Source organism: Cervus canadensis, chromosome 2 (genome assembly GCF_019320065.1).
Source record: "Cervus canadensis isolate Bull #8, Minnesota chromosome 2, ASM1932006v1, whole genome shotgun sequence".
Classification (NCBI taxonomy): Eukaryota; Metazoa; Chordata; class Mammalia; order Artiodactyla; family Cervidae; genus Cervus; species Cervus canadensis.
Genome location: NC_057387.1, coordinates 1,166,960 through 1,187,240, shown reverse-complemented (window position 1 = coordinate 1,187,240; position 20,281 = coordinate 1,166,960). Strand labels below are relative to the sequence as shown.

The 20,281-nt window shown below is 40.3% G+C and overlaps 1 protein-coding gene across 4 annotated transcripts in view; it reads left to right on the top strand.

Annotated features, from left to right (window-relative positions):
- Window positions 1-19,402, top strand: part of POU2F1 (POU class 2 homeobox 1) — a 195,722-nt gene extending 176,320 nt beyond the window's left edge. For all 4 annotated transcript variants that reach the window (XM_043450202.1, XM_043450207.1, XM_043450222.1 and 1 more), the window contains 3 exons: window positions 5,501-5,846; window positions 6,577-6,665; window positions 8,470-19,402. In XM_043450202.1, coding sequence (XP_043306137.1) covers window positions 5,501-5,846; window positions 6,577-6,665; window positions 8,470-8,780 — 746 coding nt within the window. In that variant the 3' untranslated portion in view covers window positions 8,781-19,402. The remainder of the gene's footprint in view (window positions 1-5,500; window positions 5,847-6,576; window positions 6,666-8,469) is intronic.
- Window positions 19,403-20,281: the final 879 nt, after the last annotated feature.

The following is a 20,281-nucleotide window of genomic DNA, read 5'->3' as shown; positions in this document are numbered from 1 at the left end:
TCTAGTTATAGCCAGCTTAACAATGGAAAAAAATTTTAAACATCCAGTTTGAAAGGGGAGAAGTTAAAATTGTCTTTTTTTCTTCATCATCCTATATGTATAAAATTCCCAGGGAGTTCACTCAGCAAAAAAAAAAATTCTTAGAACTCAATAGTAAGGGACTATCTTTCCTGGTGCAATGGATAAGAATCTGCCTGCCAGTGCAAGGGACATGGGTTCAACCCCTGGTCTAGGAGGATTCCACATGCCTCAGAGCAACCAAGCCCATGCACCACAACTACAGAGCCTGCACTCATAAGAGCCCAGGAGCCACAGCTCCTGAAGCCTGTGCCCAGCAACAGGAGAAGCCACCACAGTGAGCCTGCTGAACTCAGCCACAGCTCCTGAAGCCTGTGCTCTGCAACAGGAGAAGCCACCACAGTGAGCCTGCTGAACTCAGCCACAGCTCCTGAAGCCTGTGCTCTGCAACAGGAGAAGCCACCACAGTGAGCCTGCTGAACTCAGCCACAGCTCCTGAAGCCTGTGCTCTGCAAGGAGCAGTAGCATCCCCTTGCTGCAACTAGAGAAAGCCCACGCAAAGCAGCCTAAATAAATACATAAATAATTTTTTAAAAACTCAATAGTAAGTATATAAGCAACTTGGTTTTTTAAAGGGGCAGAAGATCTTAATATATAATAACATTATATCTAATGTACATTATATTATATTTAATATACATTATAAGGGACAGAAATGGTATGGACCTAACAGAAGCAGAAGATATTAAGAAGAGGTGGCAAGAATACACAGAAGAACTATACAAAAAAGATCTTCATGACCCAGATAACCACGATGGTGTTATCCACTTAGAACCAGACATCTGGAATGTGAAGTCAAGTGGGCCTTAGGAAGCATCACTATGAACAAAATTGGTGGAGGTGATGGAATTCCAGTTGAGCTATTTCAAATCCTGAAAGATGATGCTGTGAAAGTGCTGCACTCAATATGCCAGCAAATCAGTGGCCACAGGACTGGAAAAGGTCCATTTTCCTTCCAATCCCAAAGAAAGGCAGTGCCAAAGAATGCTCAGACTACCACACAATTGCACTCATCTCACACCCTAGCAAAGTAATACTCAAAATTCTCCAAGCCAGGCTTCAACAGTATGTGAACAGTGAACTTCCAGATGTTCAAGCTGGGCTTAGAAAAGGCAGAACCAGAGATCAAATTGCCAACATCCTCTGGATCATCAAAAAAACAAAGAGAGTTCCAGAAAAAGATCTACTTCTGCTTTACTGACTACACCAAAGCCTTTGACTGTGTGGATCACAACAAACTGTGGAAAATTCTTCACAAGATGGGAACACCAGGCCACCTGACCTGCCTCCTGAGAAATCTGTATGCAAGTCAAGAAGCAAGAATTAGAATTGGACATGGAACAACAGACTGGTTCCAAATCTGGAAAGGAGTATGTCAAGGCTGTATATTGTCACCCTGCTTATTTAACTTATATGCAGAGTACATCATGAGAAATGCTAGACTGGATGAAGCACAAGCTGGAATCAAGATTGTTGGGAGAAATATCAATAACCTCAGATATGCAGATGACACCACCCTTATGTCAGAAAGCAAAGAACTAAAGAGCCTCTTGATGAAAGTGAAAGAGGAGAGTGAAAAAATTGGCTTAAAACTCAGCATTCAGAAAACTAAGGTCATGGCATCCAGTCCCATCACTTCATGACAAATAGATGGGGAAATAGTGGTAACAGTGACAGATTTTATTTGGGGGGGCTCTAAAATCACTGCAGATGGTGACTGCAACCATGAAATTAAAAGATGCTTACTCCTTGGAAGGAAAGTTATGACCAACCTGGACAGCATATTAAAAAGCAGAGACATTACTTTGTCAACAAAGGTCCATCTAGTCAAGACTATGGTTTTTCCAGTGGTCATGTATGGATTTGAGAGTTGTACTATAAAGAAAGCTGAGCACGGAAGAATTGATGCTTCTGAACTGTGGTGTTGGAGAAGACTCTTGAGAGTCCCTTGGACTGCAAGGAGATCCAACCAGTCAATCCTAAAGGAAATCAGTCCTGAATATACATTGGAAGGACTGATGCTGAAGCTGAAACTTTAATACTTTGGCCACCTGATTCGAAGTACTGACTCCTTGGAAAAGACACTGATGCTGGGAAAGATTGAAGGTGGGAAGAGAAGGGGATGACAGAGAATGAGATGGTTGGATGGCATCACCAACTCGATGGACATGAGTTTGAGTAAACTCTGAGAATTGGTGATAGACAGGGAAGCCTTTGCAGTCCATGGGCTCACAAAGAGTTGGACACAACTGAGCAGCTGAACTGAACTGACACATTATATCAAAGAAGATATAGGAATGACTAATAAGCACATGAAAAGATGTTCAACATTATTACTCAGAGAAATGCACATTTAAAATCATAATGAGATACTACTTAATACTAGAATGGCTATAATCAGAAAGACCAAAAATAATAGGTCTTCAAGATGTGGAGAAACTGGAATCTTCATGCATTGTTGGTGGAAATGTAAAATGATATGGCCACTTTGGAAAATACTTTGGCAGTGTCTTTAAAAGTTAATCATTAATTTACCATCCTACCCAATAATTCCCCCAAGAGAACAGCAAATGTTTCCACAAAAACTTTTACACAATGATCATAGCAGCATTATTCGTAATAATCAAAAACTGGAAACAAGCCATTACCCACCAAGTGGTGAATGAATTAAACATCATGTGGTCTATCCGTGCAGTGGGGTACTTCTCAGCTAGAAGGAAGTATTGATTCCTACTACAACATGGATAAACCTTGAAAACAGCTTGCTAATTGAAGGAAGCTAGATGCAAAAGACTACAAATCAAATGATTCATTTATATGATGTGTCTGGGAAAGGTAAATCTACAGATCAAAAAGCAGATGACTGGAGGCTGTAGGTGGGAACAAGTGTAACTACAGATAGGCACTAGGGATCTTTTTCTGTCATAAACTAGATGGGGGTGATGGCTGTACCACTCTGTCAATATGTTAAAAACCATTGAATTTCATACTTAAATTGGGTCAATTTTATGGCATATAAATTTTATCTCTCTAAATCTATTTTTTAAAAAAGATGAAATGGGTACTTGCCTTGGCAGTATGTGTACTAAAATTATAACAATACAGAGATAGGGATTAACAGATACTAACTACCATATATAAAATCAGTGAACAACAAGGATTTACAGTGTAGCTCAGGGAACTATATTCAGTATCCTGTAATAACCTGTAATGGAAAAGAATGGAGGAGAATATATGTGTAGATATAGACATATGTATAACTGAATTACTTTGCTATACACCTGAGCAATATTTAAACCAACTACAATAATTTTTTTAAAAAATTTTAATTAGAAAAGATGAGATGGGAAGCAAGAGGTTATGCCAAACACTATGTATTCTTGCAGATAACTTTCTACTAACCTTGTGAGGTGGATGATGGCATCTTATTTTGTTGTTGAGGACATTGAAGCTCAGCAAACATCAATTCCCTGATCAAAATTGCCCAAGTAATTGAATTGCTAAGAATATAGATAAAAGATACATGTTGATTAAAATGTATGTACTGACTGGGAGAAGTAATTTGAAGATCTTACTAAGTTACTGTACTCTATTGCTCATGACATTCATGGTGAAGACACTTAAAATGTGACTGGAGGATGCGTGAGTGTATGGGTAGTTGCTTTGTTGTCTGGCTCTTTGAGACCCTGTGGACTGTAGCCCATCTTTGTCCATGGGATTTCCCAGGCAAGAACACTGGAGCAGGTTGCAGTTTCCTCCTCCAGGGGATCTTCTCAACCCAGGGATCAAACCCGAGTCCCCTGTGTCTCATTGAGATTGGCATTGTTAGATTGTGTCTCTTTGGCAGGCACATTTTTTACCATTGTGCCATCTGAGAAGTGGTTGGAAGATAAAACCAGAAAAAATAACTTTGAGTGGTTTCTGGAGTCATTGTCTCTTAGCCTAGCTTAAATTCACTGATGAAATTATTGGGATTTTCTTTGTATACATGCGGGACTTTAAGAAATTGATGCTGTGTAGTCTAAAGATGGCAATGGCGAGTGAAGAAAGCTTGAAGTGAACGCTACTTTAAGCTTTTGACCTCAAGATATGGGCGATTTTGTCTCAGAACTTTGAAAAGAAAGTAGTGCCCATAAGTGAAATCAAGTTAGATAAGGTGAGAAATTGGTCAAGAGAAGATTGAAATTTACTAGCAGTAGAAAAGAAATGAGAAAAGATGTTTACCTTTCTGTAGAACAGTGTGCAGGTCTTAGGAGAAGAGTGTCAAAAAGTGAAAAAGTGTATGAATCTGCCAAACTTAAGAACCAGCATAGCATCAATAGCCCAGTGACATAAATTGATTTGATAGATTTAGAACTGAATGATGATATTGTGATTAATAGTATCCACAAAGATGTAATTTGTACTTATGGACAGCAAGAGTGAAGAGGAAATCATCTTATATTTTTGAGAAGGGCAGAAAGAAGAGTAAGTAAATCCTCCTTTTTCAGTTAACAGTAAGAAAGGTATGTTTACCTGAATCATTCAGAGACTACATAGCACTTTCGTGTAACGTAATAGGACACGGAGAAAGTAGAATTCAGTACTGAAATAGATGGTATCTAATTTTCTCCTAGCTCTGTGATATGTGAAGAAACGTTTCTTCACAGTAAAATGATGAGAGTTGAATTCTAGATGTTCTTAGTATAGGTCAGAAAAAAGCTTCAACGTAGGTTTTAAAAGAACAAAACTGACTGAATTTTTAATACAGCTGTTAATAGAGAAGAGAGTCTTCTACAGCTTAGTGACAGATTTTATCACAGAGAAAGTTTTTGTATAGATCTTTTTTCTAATATGTTTATGGGTTTGAAAGATTTATTTTGATTGGTCTAGTTCTTATATCATTTCTGAAGTCTTTTATACTTCTAGACATATGCCTTTTGTTATTTTTGTACTATTTCTGTGAATGTTATTAATATTTATTTTAGTAAAACATACATATTTTTCTTGATTTCATTATTTTGTTTTGATTTTTATAAAGAGACTAAGGAGATTTCTAAATGAAGATGCTTTTCAGAAGCTTGGATTTTTTTGCTTATACATATCTTCTCCAGAGCAATTGTGTTCTATAGTTAGAGCCTCTGTGATTTTTTTTTTTTTTAAATTTTTAATAGGAAATTGGAATTGGAAAGCCATGTTCTCTGTTTCATGGTTACTTTATTACTCTTGCCTCTTAAAGTAGGATTCATGGCTTTGGTTCTTAAAATGTTTGTTTTTGTGGTTAATTTCCATAGAAGCACTGAACTAGTTTAATAGAAAAGGACATACTTAGATGTTACTGGATGGTAGATTATTCAGTTGATTCTAGAGTATGGCTGCATAAAGCAACCATCCTTCCAAAAACTTTTCCAGAAGGTCACTGTCAAGTGTGATTCTCTTTCAGGCACTACAGATACCACCTCCAACAACACTGCAACCGTGATCTCCACGGCGCCTCCGGCCTCCTCAGCGGTCACCTCCCCCTCTCTGAGCCCCTCCCCTTCTGCCTCAGCCTCCACCTCTGAGGCCTCCAGTGCCAGTGAGACCAGCACGACACAGACCACCTCCGCTCCTCTGGCCGCTCCTCTTGGGGCCAGCCAGGTCATGGTGACAGCATCAGGGCTGCAAACAGCAGCAGCTGCCGCCCTCCAGGGAGCCGCCCAGCTGCCAGCAAATGCCAGCCTTGCTGCCATGGCTGCTGCTGCAGGACTGAACCCAGGCCTGATGGCGCCCTCACAGTTTGCAGCTGGGTAAGGCGCTTTCTTACCTTGTTTACATCTGAGAGACAACTCGGAGGTCATCCCTAGAGTTACTCATAGGGAATACTTTTCAACACTATCTTAAATGCGAAAACAAAAAACCTTTAAAGCCATATCTCTTTGAAATAGGTTGCTCTGTAGTAGCACAGGGACTTTGATTGTGGTTGGACTAGAGTTTCTTAACACCCTGGAAATCACACTATTATCCCTAAATGAAGATACCGAACACCAGGCCACTGATTATACCTGAGTGATGGGGCCGGGGAAAAAGCACAGAGTTCCTGGCTCATATTCTTAGACTTTTTCCATAAATCTCTCAACTGTCTGCTTTCTAATTCTTAAACATAAATAAGAGATATATAATAATAGGATTCCCAATTTTATAATATCATCAAAAAAAATAAGAATTAGTTTGTAAATATATTTCTTTCTCTGTCATTTTTTTCTCTTGTTTTGGAAAAAAAGAGAACAAAGTAACTCAAAGAGTCAAAATGACTAAGTTTTACATTTTGTGTGGACCATAACCATGCTTTGCTTTGTATAAGTGAGCAGCAAGGAAAGCAGTAATTTGGAAGCACCATATAAAGAGTATAAAAAGAATAACACATATTCCCGTATACTTCCCACCTGTATTTTCCTTTTTCTCTTCCCTTTGGGTATGTTGTTGAATTGACACATGTGTCTACGTTATGATAATGTGTCTGCTCTTCTGGTCTTTCAGAGGTGCCTTACTCAGTCTCAATCCGGGAACCCTAGGTGGTGCTCTCAGCCCAGCTCTGATGAGCAACAGTACACTGGCAACTATTCAAGGTCAGTAGAATTTTTTCCCTTTCTCTTTTTTTTTCTTAAATGGAGGAAGTCTGCTTTGCTAGAGGTGAAAGTGATATGAAGAGATAGTTGAATTGATAATGCTGACTAACCTAAGGACCAGGAATGTGTTCTTATAAAAAGCTTTGTAAGAGAAATAGAGGTGTCAGTTTGTAAGAACAGGAAATATGCTTAGTGTGGTGTATTAGGAAACCAGGACTGGTACTTGCCTGGCAATCCAGCAGTTAAAACTGCGCTTCCACCACAGGGGGAGCAGATTCCATCCCTGGTCAGGGAACTAAAATCCTGCCGGCTGCACAGTATGGCCAGAAAAACAGAGAAAGAAACCAGGACTTTTATGCTAATATTTATCTTCTTATAATATAGGCTTGGAGGCATTTCTTCCTAAATTTATCTAAATAGTCATCCAAGAACCATCCCCAGGCAAGCTTGACCCAGTAAAACTCCCCAGGCCCCATCCTCACCCTCAAGAGCCATATGCAAGAAGTCTCTGTAACAGATTAACGTTGGAGGACATCATGCAGCCTGCAAGAGTACTTTTAATTCTGATTAGGTTCTGCCGTTTGTATATCTTCATCATTATAGAGCTTATATTCTCTTGGATTTTAACATCTCTTTCCCAAGCCCAGATGGGTCCCTTTTGGCCTTAGCATGCTGTCCAGTTTCAAATGAGTCTTAAGTCCACTCATTCTATATATTGAAGAGTCTGCTTTGTTTAGTATTTGAGCTTTGTGTTTGAGGATGCTTGCTGCTTTGTGATTCATGGAAACACTTTGAGACATCACTATACTAATCTCAGAATCTTTTCTTAAAAAATAATTCGTGCTTAAATGAGAGTTCTTGGAGTCAAAAACAGTTTTTAAACTGCTAAACTTCATTTAGGATTAATGTTTCATGAATGATGTCTCTACAGTATACTGTAGGCAGTTAGTTCCAGACAAATCCAAAATATCACTTAGATTACCTTACATTATATTGACTTTCTCATTGATTAAATCATATGTGAAATTGCTTCCTGGTTAGATCTATAAAGCTTTTATTATAAAATGATTTCTTTTTGGAGTAAGATTTGTGATAAATCACTTTTTCTCTTGCATTACAATGTGTCTCTGGTCTGTGGTGATGCTAAAAAGACACAGCTGTGTACCAAAGAGGTACTGTATGGGAAGATCTAGAACTGGACTATGACCCTAAGCCTGGAGTCTCAGAAAATGTCAAGCTGCACCAGGACTCACTGTTCTGTACTCATTGTGTGATCCTATCCAAAGTCAGGGATGTTCCTTCAGTTCCTCTTGCTTTTTTTAATTATGTAAGAAATCAAATTTTTAATGCCACTAGGAAAAACCCTCAAATATACACGTGAGGGTATGATTATATGGGTGAGGGGATTGTGGGGGGTTTTCAGATACAGGAAAAGATAGTCTTTTGAATGGAGTCACTCTAAAGTCAGTAATCTTCATTAAATCAAAATTATTGGATTTAACAGATATTTCTGGGTAGATGAAATAAGTTGAGATTTCAAGATAGAAATATAACTCTGATTCTCTTCTCCCCTATCTTGTTCATGCTCATTAGAGTTTTCAGTCCTCTAGGCTCTTTTAAAATTATAAATAAATTTTGGTTGATAAATTATAGCACTGTGATTAAGGGGAAGAAAGTCAGTTAAGGGATAAACTTTTTTCATCTGAGTTGCAGGAAAACTTAGGACGTTTGATGTGTTCTTTGTCGTCTCCAAGCTGATACTAACGTTCTCCTCCTACCTGTTTTCTGGGGGGTTTGTCTGTAGCTCTTGCCTCTGGTGGCTCTCTTCCAATAACGTCCCTGGATGCAACGGGGAACCTGGTATTTGCCAACGCAGGAGGAGCCCCCAACATCGTGACTGCCCCTCTGTTCCTGACCCCTCAGAACCTCTCTCTGCTCACCAGCAACCCAGTTAGCTTGGTCTCGGCCGCTGCAACCTCTGCAGGGAATTCTGGACCTGCAGCCAGCCTCCATGCCACCTCCACCTCAGCTGAGTCTGTCCAGAACTCTCTTTTCACTGTGGCCTCTGCCAGCGGGGCTGCCTCCACCACCACCACTGCCTCCAAGGCGCAGTGAGCTGGGCCGAGCGGCGCTGCTGGCAGAGACTGAAACACGTGACGGACTTCCTGTTGCCATGGCGCAAGGGCAAGGGAGCGGAGGGAGAGAAGAGAAAAACACATGGCGGAAAAAAAGATGGAGCTGGGACAGCAAATTTGCCTAATTTTTTAATAAAACACTGTCTTTTCAGGATTGCTTCATGGATTGGAGAACTTTCTAACCAAAAATTAAAAAAAAAAAAAAAAAAGGCAGAAACAAAAAAAATCAAAAACAAACAAAAAAATAAGTGAAAGGACTACTTATCATTTCCAGCAGTCATGATGACAAGTTAAGGTGGGTTACCAATTCCGATATAGGAAGGGGACTTCTTGTTTGTCTAAATTTCTTTTTCTTTAAAAAAAAAATCATTTTTATGGGTCTGTTGTACAGGCCATTAAGTCATAACAAGGTGTTTATAATCATATCAATTGTGTTGGGGGTTCCTTTCTTAACTGGTACAATTTAGGCAGGCCTGTATTACTGTATCTCTATTGTTATTGTTGTTATTGTTTTATATATATATATATATATAGTTTATATATATATATATAGTTTGAACATGTTTATCTCTTGCTCCTGGATCCTATTTCAGTGAGCTCCCACACTGTGGGGTGGGAGGGCTTTAGGGTAAGGGGGGACTTACATTCTTAACTGCGGGGAATGTTCTTGCTGGTTTCCTTATCCTTGATGACTCTTACAGAGGTGCTAGAAAATTATTTTCTTTTGCCACTTATGCAAGAGGCTTGGTGCAGAAGCTGAAGGCAGTGTGTGCAAACACTCCCACTCCACACACGCCCCCTTGCCCCCATCAGGTGGTGCCTTTGGAGCACTTTTGTGTAGGAAGGAATTCCTGCTGAACTGTAGCTCTCACTCACCCCAAATCATTGACCTAAGGCCCAGGCCCTGTGGTGCAACAGTGCTGCTTTCTGCTACTTTCAATGGAAATGGCTGTACGTGTTGCAGGCAGCGTCTGGTTCCAAAGAGCAAAGACTACTGCAGACACCTGACTTGGTGGTTCTCCTGATTTCTTATCTCCTGAAATGCTCCTACTGTTGGTGTGTGTGTTTGTTTTTTCCACGTTGTGGAAGTTTTTCATCCAAACTTCCTTTAACTTACTTGGCAAAGAACAAAATGACTTACTGAAACTGGGAAACTTTTCCCTTCTTTTGTTTATTGAAGGAACTCTACTAGACTGTTTTTCATTGGTTATAGATCACCCAAAGAGGTGTGATGAGAAGAATGTGAGGTTACCACGTTTTCCTCTAGCCACAGACTTCCTTTTCAGTAGATGGCTTATCAGTTCCTCTAACCCTGATACTCTCCTTGGTTCTCTGACTGGAGAAGGCACTAATTAGCCAAATACAGGATCTGTAGAACCTTTGAAAGACTTTGAGCAGGAACTTTGTACACACCTCACATGTCTCCTTGGTTTGTTAGTGATGCTCCTGCTAGGTAGGTCTAAATGGCAATACACATCTCTTTATTCATTGTAGAAGGCAATTAGCTTCTGTATTGTTTTCAGGGTATTTCTAGACGATGTAAATGAGCCCATGAAAAGGAAATGTTTATGGAAGGAGATGAATAGGAATGAAGGTTTCCCTTCTCCAGGAAGGGTAACCTGGAGATTAGATTTCCCTTTTTGTCAGTGTTCTATTATTATAGTATCTGTATCCAAAACAATTCCCAAAGACTGGATTGCTGCAGAGCAGCTCATTTGAGCTCCCTTCTTATTGGAATTAGAGGCCCCACCTGGCATCTGCGGGTGGTCGTGTACATCTCTGGTGGTTCCATGACTGCACTTTTCCCCCTTCCAAGCTTGGGGCTGAGAGAGAGCTTACAGGTGATTTTTCTTCTTCTTGCTCTGCTTGTGTCCACGAGGGAGCTTGAATTCTGTGTATTTGTCTCAGTGTTGGGAAAGGCAGTGATACAGACACAGTGTGTATTTCTGTTTGTGATCATTCAAGTTGGAGACAGGCATATTAATATTAAAAGGCCAGAAACGTTTTAGTTCCCTTGTTAGTTTTTCTTCTGTTTCTTTTGTCTTCCCATTTTATTTCACAAAGTACCCTTCACCTTCCTAAAATCCCTCTAAAATCAGTGAACTGCAAGCAGGGAAACTAACAAATGTCCATCCACCGTTTTTATGTGTGGTATGTTTTTTTAATGTTGTTTTTTTTAACTAAGCTTGAACCAAAGTCAATTTTTAGCAAGCTGCTGTACTAATGGACTAGTTTATATCGTGCAGTTCAGACACATTGAGGAGATAGATGCTACTGACAATTTCTTTTTTTCATTTGTCTTTATTAATTTTATATAAAAGTTGCTGCTTGTTTTAATCTTTTATGTTGGTAAATTGTAATATCCTCTGGGCAGACATTAACTTGATTTTTTAAGTAGTTTATTTAGTTTGGTGTGTAAATAGAATGGCAGTGTCAGTTACTAATTTTTCTCCTCTTCATCCCTCTGTTTCTCTGATGTAGTTGAATTTGACCTTTTATCCTGATTTGACATCTCTAATTTTAGTCTGTGCAGATGATTTTAGGGCTGTCAGTTACACTGTAGCTGCCCACAGGGATGGGTCCCTCCCTTGGGAGTGGTAGGTTAGGAGGAAGGATTCAGGGAGGAAAATGCTGATACCCACCAGACTGGGTTAGAGGTTGTAGCATTCACTTCCCAGATCACTACCAAAGGAAGTGTTGAGTCCCAAGCGACTCAAGCCCAGTGAATTAAGAGGAGGAGCAAGGAGGCCATTTTTGTTTGTTTTCCTACATGGTTCAGAGATACTCCCTCTCCTAAATAAGATTGCCAATAGACTTTCATATTAAAAAAAAAAAGATACTAAGCTTTAAATGTCAATACAGTGGTCTTCTATTCCCTGCCCTGTCTGTAGTCTCTAATCAGTTTGGGATAAAGGGATTCTGCCTTTGTGTGGGTATGAGTGTGGATCACTTTGTGAGGATAAACTTTAAACCAGCATAAAAACCTGTGTTCGAAAGAAGAAATCCATCCTTTAGACAAAGATAACTCTTAGAATTTTTCTTTTATTCTCTTATTTAAGAAACAAGTTGTGAAATGTATACACGAAACACTAAAACAGCTTGTTGATGGGTGTTTAACTTAAAATTGAATCCCCATCATCATCCCTAGATAGTCTACTGACCATATTGCTTCATGACTCAACCTTTAGTCCTTTTTTACTTTGTATCATCTTTTTTATCATCTCAAGAAATGTTTTGAATCTTCTAAGGTACTCAGACTTAACTTTTAGCCACCTTATATGGGAGAGTCTGGAAATTAAGGGGTCCATTTGGCCAAAAAGAAATGTTTGGTAGAGTTTCTGCACTTCTAAGAGAAAAGACCAGGTAGGTCATCACAGTTCATTGTGGTCATTCTTTGTTTTCCCCTTAATCTTTATGCAAGTTTTATTTTATTCCTGAATTTGGTTAATACATATTAAGCCAAAGACTAATTCCAAATGCATTTATAGTGATACTATATTTGCCCATGGTAATGGGCCCTGCCTGGGGAGTAGTGAATGTAATTGTTTGAATCCTGCTTATCACAAGCAGGGCAGTTTGGTTATAAACTTTATTTGTACCCTGTATAAATCTAAAGGACAGAGGAGAAAGACCTAGAAAAGGGCTTCTCAGAAGAACAATATTATTGTTCTTGATTTAAGAAATATGTTGAGTGCTGTGTTAGTTTAAATGTTTCTGAAGTTATATAGGCAGTCTTTTAGAATCAAAAAAATAATTGTTCCTATCCATTCATTACTTGATATAAAACACACTTTCTTTTATTTATTTGTTAAGAAAGATCAATACCATCCCAGTTTGCTCAACTTATTACTAGAGAAATGGAACCAAAGGCATCCAACTTTCATTTTGTTTAGGGCCATACTGATTTGTACTTCATGGTAGCATTATTAGAAATTAGCATTTTTTAAAAGGGAAAATAAGATTAATTAAAAGATTCTTAGTGAGATTATCTTGCCAATTTATTCTACACAGTTCATCCATCATTGGGAAGAAAAGCACAATTATACCTCTTTCTTATGTTATTTTGTTCTATTATTCCTCATTTATTTGGGAAGGTGGGAGAAAACCTTGTCTATATTATACAGAAGCACAGATACTTGCTTGACACAATATTTAAATTCAGCCCAATCTTTAACATTAAATTTTCTATTTAAATTGCTGGGAAAGCTGGATACGTTTGGAAATACAAGAAATTAATGTAGATTTTTAAAGTTGTAGATCCTGATAGTAAACATTGCAATTAGTATATAATAAACACTTGGCTTACAGAAGAAACTCTTTGTAGTTCATAGTCTAAAGTTGTTCCCAAACCTTATCATCCTCACAAAACTTTCTTTACCAAGAGAAAAGTGAAATCATTACAATAGGAAGAAACGAGAGAGAATGGACAGGGAGCTGACTTAAATGGGCAAGAATTGATGGATTCATTTGATCATAACCATTGTGAGTTCATTTTTGTATGTGTGTGTGAAAAGCATTTAGTTTAATCACAGCCCTGGCCGTCTGTGCACACAGTACAAATGTGAACTTGGACAAAAATAGGATAAATAAATGGCTCTCACCATTAAAGACTGATACTAATCCTGTTCTACCATATTCTTTTCTTAATCTGAAGAAATTAAATGGAACACCCCTGAAATTTTCAGTAAGATATTTGAAGGGATCCATCCAGAGGACAGGAAATATGTCTTTTCTCAGTTCTCCAGTTTATACCCAGATTTCCATATGATTTGTGAAGTTGCTTTCTTCTGACCATCCTTATTCATGAAGCAGTTCCATGTGTAGGCTCTTCTACCCTCAGCCTTTTCTTAAAGCAGTAAACATTAGTGGATTTTATGTTATTCTGTAATCTGGATCTCCTTTCCTCTCTTCCTTTTCACTTTGAATGGTGATACCTTAATCCGTGAGGATAATGCTGGTGGGTAACAGCTAGCTTCTGGCACCTTCATAAAATACCTCAGCATAGCTTAGCATTGTTACAGAGCTGGTTTAAACTAAAAACCAAATAAATAAAAAGGAAAAACTTTATAAATAGTGGAAATAATTCTAGCTGTAGCATTTAGTTGAACTGATGTTTATTACGATTGATAAACATGACTGATGCTATATGTATTTGGGATCCTGTTTATAGGTTACAGTTTATAGGGTTAGGGAGGGGTGGGGGGAAGAGGAGAAGGTGATTATGTTAGAAGGAAAACATTGCATTGCGTGTGCGTGTGTGTGTGTTTCCTTATCTCTGTCTTGCCAAAGGAAACTTGATCATCCCTGTGTTTGGGTTTGGGGTTTTTTGGCCTCTCTAAGGTCTGGGCTGCAGTGCAGTGTGGCATGCAGGGTACACATTTGTTATCCAGTTCAGGGTCCTCAAGGCATTTACATCCCTTCCTGTGGCTGCCTGGGCCCCCCAGACCCTGCCAGGCTCTTCTGATGATTCATTACCTCTTATGTAGCAAGAGCTTAAGAGAAGGGTTAATGTGTGAATGTTGGGGTATGTAGTTGAGAAATAGAGACAGAATTAGACAAGCACCCTTTAATTTGGAGAGGAAACGAGAAATGAGTGAGTCATGCATCTTCATCTTAGGAAATTACAGTAGAACATTTTTTTGTCACCCTCTGTCACATTATTGAATGCTGTGCAGGTCGCACAGCAGCTTAAAACCTCACTTCCTTTACTCGTATCAAGGCTAATTCTGTCTTGACCAAAAATGCAAACAGAAGGAAACCAGATCAAGAAGTGGAAAGCCAACCAGCTGGCCCCACAAGTGTGATGGTGTGACCTTTAGAGACTGATTAGTGAGGCGGACGAAAGTATTGTTCTTGGTGGGTTGTCTTGAATGAGAAATGATGCTGGTTTAGGAACAGTTAAGAGCCCTTTCTGGCCAGACTGTGAGACAGACTTTCTTGGCTTCCCAAGTTCAGATATAGACTCTGGGTCCAGAAAGGCTATTTTTCAATAGGTGACCCTTCTCATAGAACCTCAGTAGGGTTCCGTCTGGATACCAAAGACACTGCATTGTTTATTCTTCTGTTTTCCATACAAGCAGCAGAAATAGGAACAAAAAGCTGAAATTTGGAAAAAGCTTTACATTTGTCTCTTTACTTTTCCTCTCCCCTCTCTTCTTCCGCCTATACAATCTCCACTTTTTGAAGGAAGTCTTGTTGGTCATCCTAGCTTTGGAAAAGAGATTTATTTAGTTTCACTCTGCTGGTTCTGTAAAGATGCATAGAGTTGCTCAGTGTGGCAGTGATATTCTTGGAATTGCTGGGAAATTTAGAAGGGAGTGTGGCAAAAGATGGGGGTAGGATTCTTTTATTTCCCTTTATCTAGCACTTAAAGTGAGAACAGGTACAACCAGTGTGAGTTCAGATGCTATTTAGTTGTTCTGTCACTTGTAACGGATAAGCATTTTTAAGAGCAAGATTACATGAAGACCCGAAAGACCTTCTTTTATTCTTCCATCAAGCTGTATTGTTACAGAATGTTTCTACATATGGGCTCTGGAGACTTGAGTAGTTCATTGTTTTGGTTTACTATTGATAAGACAGAAAATGGGAGAGGGAAACGAAATTTATTGTTCTCGATATTCTATCAAAAAATGATCAGGTTGCAGAACTTCATGACAGCTTTACCAGTAATCCTATTCTGGCATTATATAAAAGTGATATTAATATTAGGTGACTTTTCAAAGTACAGATAGGTCAGGAAGCAGGTAACAGGGCTATTAAAGATAACAGCACTTGAAACACTTGTGGGAAGACAGACCAAACATGATGGACCGCCGCTGCCGCGGAAGCAAAGCTCCCAGGGTGGGCAGGGCAGGGCCGGTCCCTTAATGATTCTTTCTGTCCCTGAATCAGCCCATTCTGCACAGGACCGTGCCACCCAGGGTCACCTTCTAGTTCAAACCCAGGACACTGTCAGAAAGTTCAGACCCCAAAACTAATTTACTATAAAAAAGCAAGCAAAACATTGAAGTCTGATACAAAGTTCCCCCGAGGTTTGTTTACTTGTTCATCATTGTTTTGAGTCAGCCACAACCTCACAAAAGCAGCTTAAGGCTCCTTTCGTGACTTGGCGGTGACGCTGAGCTCTCCCGGGATACAAGAAGTCTGCGGGCAGACGGTTGGTACAGTGATGCCTCCACAATGAGACATCCAAACACTTCTTTAAAGTTGGGATCTCCTTCGAATGGAAACAGGCAGAGCCAAGGGCAGAGAAGACTACTCCTACCTGGTCCCACAGTGTCTCTAAGTCGGAACAATAGCACAGGAAGGGAAAGCACTTTCAGAAGCAGAAGGACAGTCCTGTTAGGAAAGGCTGTGGTTGTAGGCAACTGGAGGTGCCATGTCTTTGGTTCTGACCCTACACAGTTCTACGTGAGGCAGATACTTTCTGAGAGTAGAGTGGACCAGCCTGGTTGTGTTTAAAACTGCAAACAGTTCAGAGTAGGGGGAGGAGAGAGCCTAAGACTTTATTACAACATTGGCTTTTGACAGCGTAAATAGTGTCTCCCCTGAGTGCAGGTAAGGGGGAGACAGACTTCTTCCAGCTTCTTACCTTTGCTTGAGGGGGCCTGTGTGCATTGCTCAGTCCACAGGAGGTTTCATTCCAAGGAAATGCCCTCCCCTGCATTAGACCATAGTTCAGTCCCTGCAGCTGTGGTGATAGCAGAAACGAGGTGAGTAAGTGTGGGGGTTTTCCGCCCACCACAAATCCAGGAGCTGTTGTATACCTCATTTCTAACTCGTGACTGAGTAACATGCTTTAACTTTCTCTAACCCCTACAGAGTTGCCAAGTCTGCCCTCCCTCTTCTGAGTAATGTTGAGCTCTGGCCTATAGCATCATGGGACCTGTAGCCTAGGGTGGGACTTCCCAAAGCCTCCGAATGTTGCTGCTTTAAAAGCTACTGCAAGCTGAGGGCAAATTGCAATCGTCTCTTTCTTTTTGTTGCAAGGGGTCTTCACAGGACTCTCTAACATCTGTTCCCCGCCACCCTGCCCTTAGGGGCTGGCCAGCCACCCCACACCCCAACCCGAACCATGTCTCTGATCGCTGGCCACACATCACCGCCTGTACTTGCCTTCTCCCTGGTAGGGAGAGGTCATCCCCTTCCCCTGTGAGGCCTCAGGGTTCTGCTTCTTTTCAGGACTTTGGGTGGAAGGGAAGACACACCAAAGGCTCCTTTAAGCTGACTGCTGCATACACATTTCACTTTTTTCCTTTGACATGACCAAAAAAAACCCCCAAATATTTAAGTTTTTATTATTATTAATATTATTATTATTATTTGACAATCTTATATCCATTGGGCTGTCTAGAAGCTGCATCTCCAGCCCTTCACCTTTTCTTTGAATGTAGTTCCCAACCTTCAATTCCCACCCCCGCTGTTGAAAAAAAAGCTTTGCCAGGTCTTACTACTGCTGCTATAAGCCAGGGGAGGGTGGTTTCTTTGTGTTGTTTTGCTTCATTTTTAAAATTTCCAGCCAAAACCAAAGATTTTTTAATGATTGTATAAACTCAAAACAAACAAAAAAACCAAAGAAAAGGGAAGTCTTCAGCATCAATCCAGTCTGTGGCGTCCTGGCATTAAGAGGAGAGGGTGGGGAGGTGGGGCCTCTGACAGTATTGGAAGGGCAGGGGGTCTGTTTTCCATGGTCCAGGTTTGCAGAGGCAGCTGCTCAGTAGCCTTGACTCTTGCCAACTTGTGAACATGCCATGGAATAAATTGGCATTTCAGATTTTCTAAAACAATGGACGGAAGCCCATCACCATGATAAGACACCCTGCAGTTACCACGGTGATCCACCCCTACGACAGCCATGTCACCACAGGGCTTAGCAGAGGGTCCGGGATGGTCGGGGTTGCTGCTGGGCACCCTGGACTCCACAGAGTGGGGGAAATTGAAGACTCTGGTGCAGGATTGGCTGCTCTGCTGGGTGCTTTAACCTCTGGGGCGGTGCTGGCGGGTGAACACGCGCCAAGTTGCCCTTCTGAGCCTTTTCTCTCTTTTCCTTTACTGGAACTGCTTGGAAGTGGCTGTCCTGTTTGTGAGAAAACATGCAGAACGATTGTCAAGCTTCTCATTTCTCCTCACTGTAATCTGTTTCCTCTTTGCAGCACCACTGTGCAACTATGCATTGTATTTCACAACCTTTTGCGCTAGGTAGATGCCTGTGACTTTTTAACTTGGGGGGTGGGGGGTTGCAAATGAAGGAACTTTTTACATGGATCTTTTTAATCTCAGTTGATCGGGGAAGGGGGGGATTTGGTTTTAGGGTCATACAAGCTCTATCCCAAAGCAAAATCCAAATGTTAATAATATTAGCCTGATGCAGATACCAAAGATAATTTCTTTCCTGCAGAACCTTAGACTTGTGTATTAAGTACGATTACCCAGCACTTGCATTAGTCTAACCTCAGTAATTCCAAAGCTTAGATGTATATTTTGGTATATTTCTGGGATATTAAAAAAAAAAAAATGTCATTTCTTGTTTCAGTGTAATGCTCTTAAAGTCATAGCATGAAAATAACTGTCCTATTCTTAGTAGTTTGAATAATAGTATTTTTGTATGTTTGGGGTGTGTCTCTGTATGTATTAACATAACAGTTTTCACTGCCTAGGTGTTCATAATAAAAAAGAAAACAAAAAAGTTCTGAGTGTACATAATATTCAGTAATAAACTTCCACTGGGTTCAATTTGGATTGAATATTTGCTGATTACCAATCCCAACTGGGGTTCCGTTTTGTTTTAAAGAGACAGTGATCGTGTTTTTCTAAAGCTGTTTTCTTTCTCTGTCTTTAAATATCTTAACTTTACCACCTTTCCCTTTTCTTGCCTTTTTTCTTTTTTTAAATATTGATTCAGGGGTATTTTTCCACTGTTGTCAAGGGAGGAACACAAGGGGAAATTAACTCCTTGGTCTCCCAAAACTTTTTGTTTTATGTACTTAACTTTAAAATGTGAGTTTGAGTTCTCTTTTGTGGAAACTTAAGATGTGGTGTAAATGATTTTTTTCCAAAATTGTCCAGCAACTTTAATGAGGCAGTGACAATTCCTAAGTAGTTTATTGGGAGTCCTTTTACATTTCTGCTTAGATAACTACAGTCTGGGTGGCTATTGTATAGCCTCACTGTCCCAGCATACCTGGTTAGCCATTTCCCCTCTGATAGGAATATTTCACAAGAATCAACTGATAACTTGGAGTTCAGGACATCATTATCTGGGCCCTTGGGAAACACTTTTTCTTGGTTTTGAAAACCTGAAACACAAGCAACTTCACATTTGGGGGAATTAGCTGGCACCTCCTGAGGCCTGAGGAGGTGGTGGGGAATATGAACGGTGCTGTCTCTTTCAAAGTGCCCTTTATATGATCCCCTTCCTGAGGCTGCCTGCAGGGGCCCTATAGGCTGGGAAAGGTTGTGTAGGGGACAGTGGATCAGAATGAAATGGTAGATTTCGTGTAGATGCATTTGTCTGCTGTAATTTTTTATATATATTAAACTTACTGTAACTGTACAGTTCATTTCTGTTGTAAAACATCATTAAACCATTTTCCAAGTGTTTTCACATTGTTTGAGTTTCTCTGAAGTTGTCATGTTGGTATTCTGGATGCTTCACATATTCCCACACTACTCCCCTAAGCCTTCCAACTTATTTTTTCCAGCAGGTGCTCTCAGGAGTCCCAGGGTCCCTGTAAGCACGTTGGCTCCTCCCCCGCCCTCACCCCGACTCTTGCACACTTCCCCTTCTGCCCCATGGGGCCCTGTGGCCACCACCGTGCTCCCTCCCCAGGCCCTAGTAGTTTTCTGGGACCCTGAGTCTGGTAGCAGTGGTCTCCTTCAGGCCTGAGGACTTCCTGTGATCAAACACGCAAACCCTTGATTGACCTGTGGGAGAAGTCTTCACAACTCCCCTCTCACTGTGTGTTTGACTTCAGAACTGGCATTGAACTTGACTTTTTCCAAACTGACGGTTTAAACTGCCGTGCGCCTCTAGCATTTCTTGCCAGAGAATGAACACTCATTCTCCGGTGTCCTTTGAAGGAAGGTGATCCTGCTTGAATTTGCCTCTCGTTCTCCTGTCTGATGGTTCACAACTTAGCTCCCTCTGGCTTCTTATAGCCAACATTTAGTGTCTTAGTGCAATTTAGTTGACTGCATAAAAAGGAAAATTGGAATCTTAAAATGAATTTCCCAGAGGGAACTTCAGCCTGTTAACAAGCTTTGGGAGGTGACCTCTTGACTAGTGTGTATGAACTGAATTTGTGCATCCCCTTAAAGGAGGAGTCAGAGATTGAAAGAGAGCTCACACTATGGCCTCAGGTTATGCTGCTGTCCTGAAAGGGGCCCAAAGTGGAAGACAAATACTGGCTTCTTTTCTCCCCACTTCCTATGTCAAAGAATGCCTCACTCTTTCCCAGTCCACCGTGTCTCATATTTATA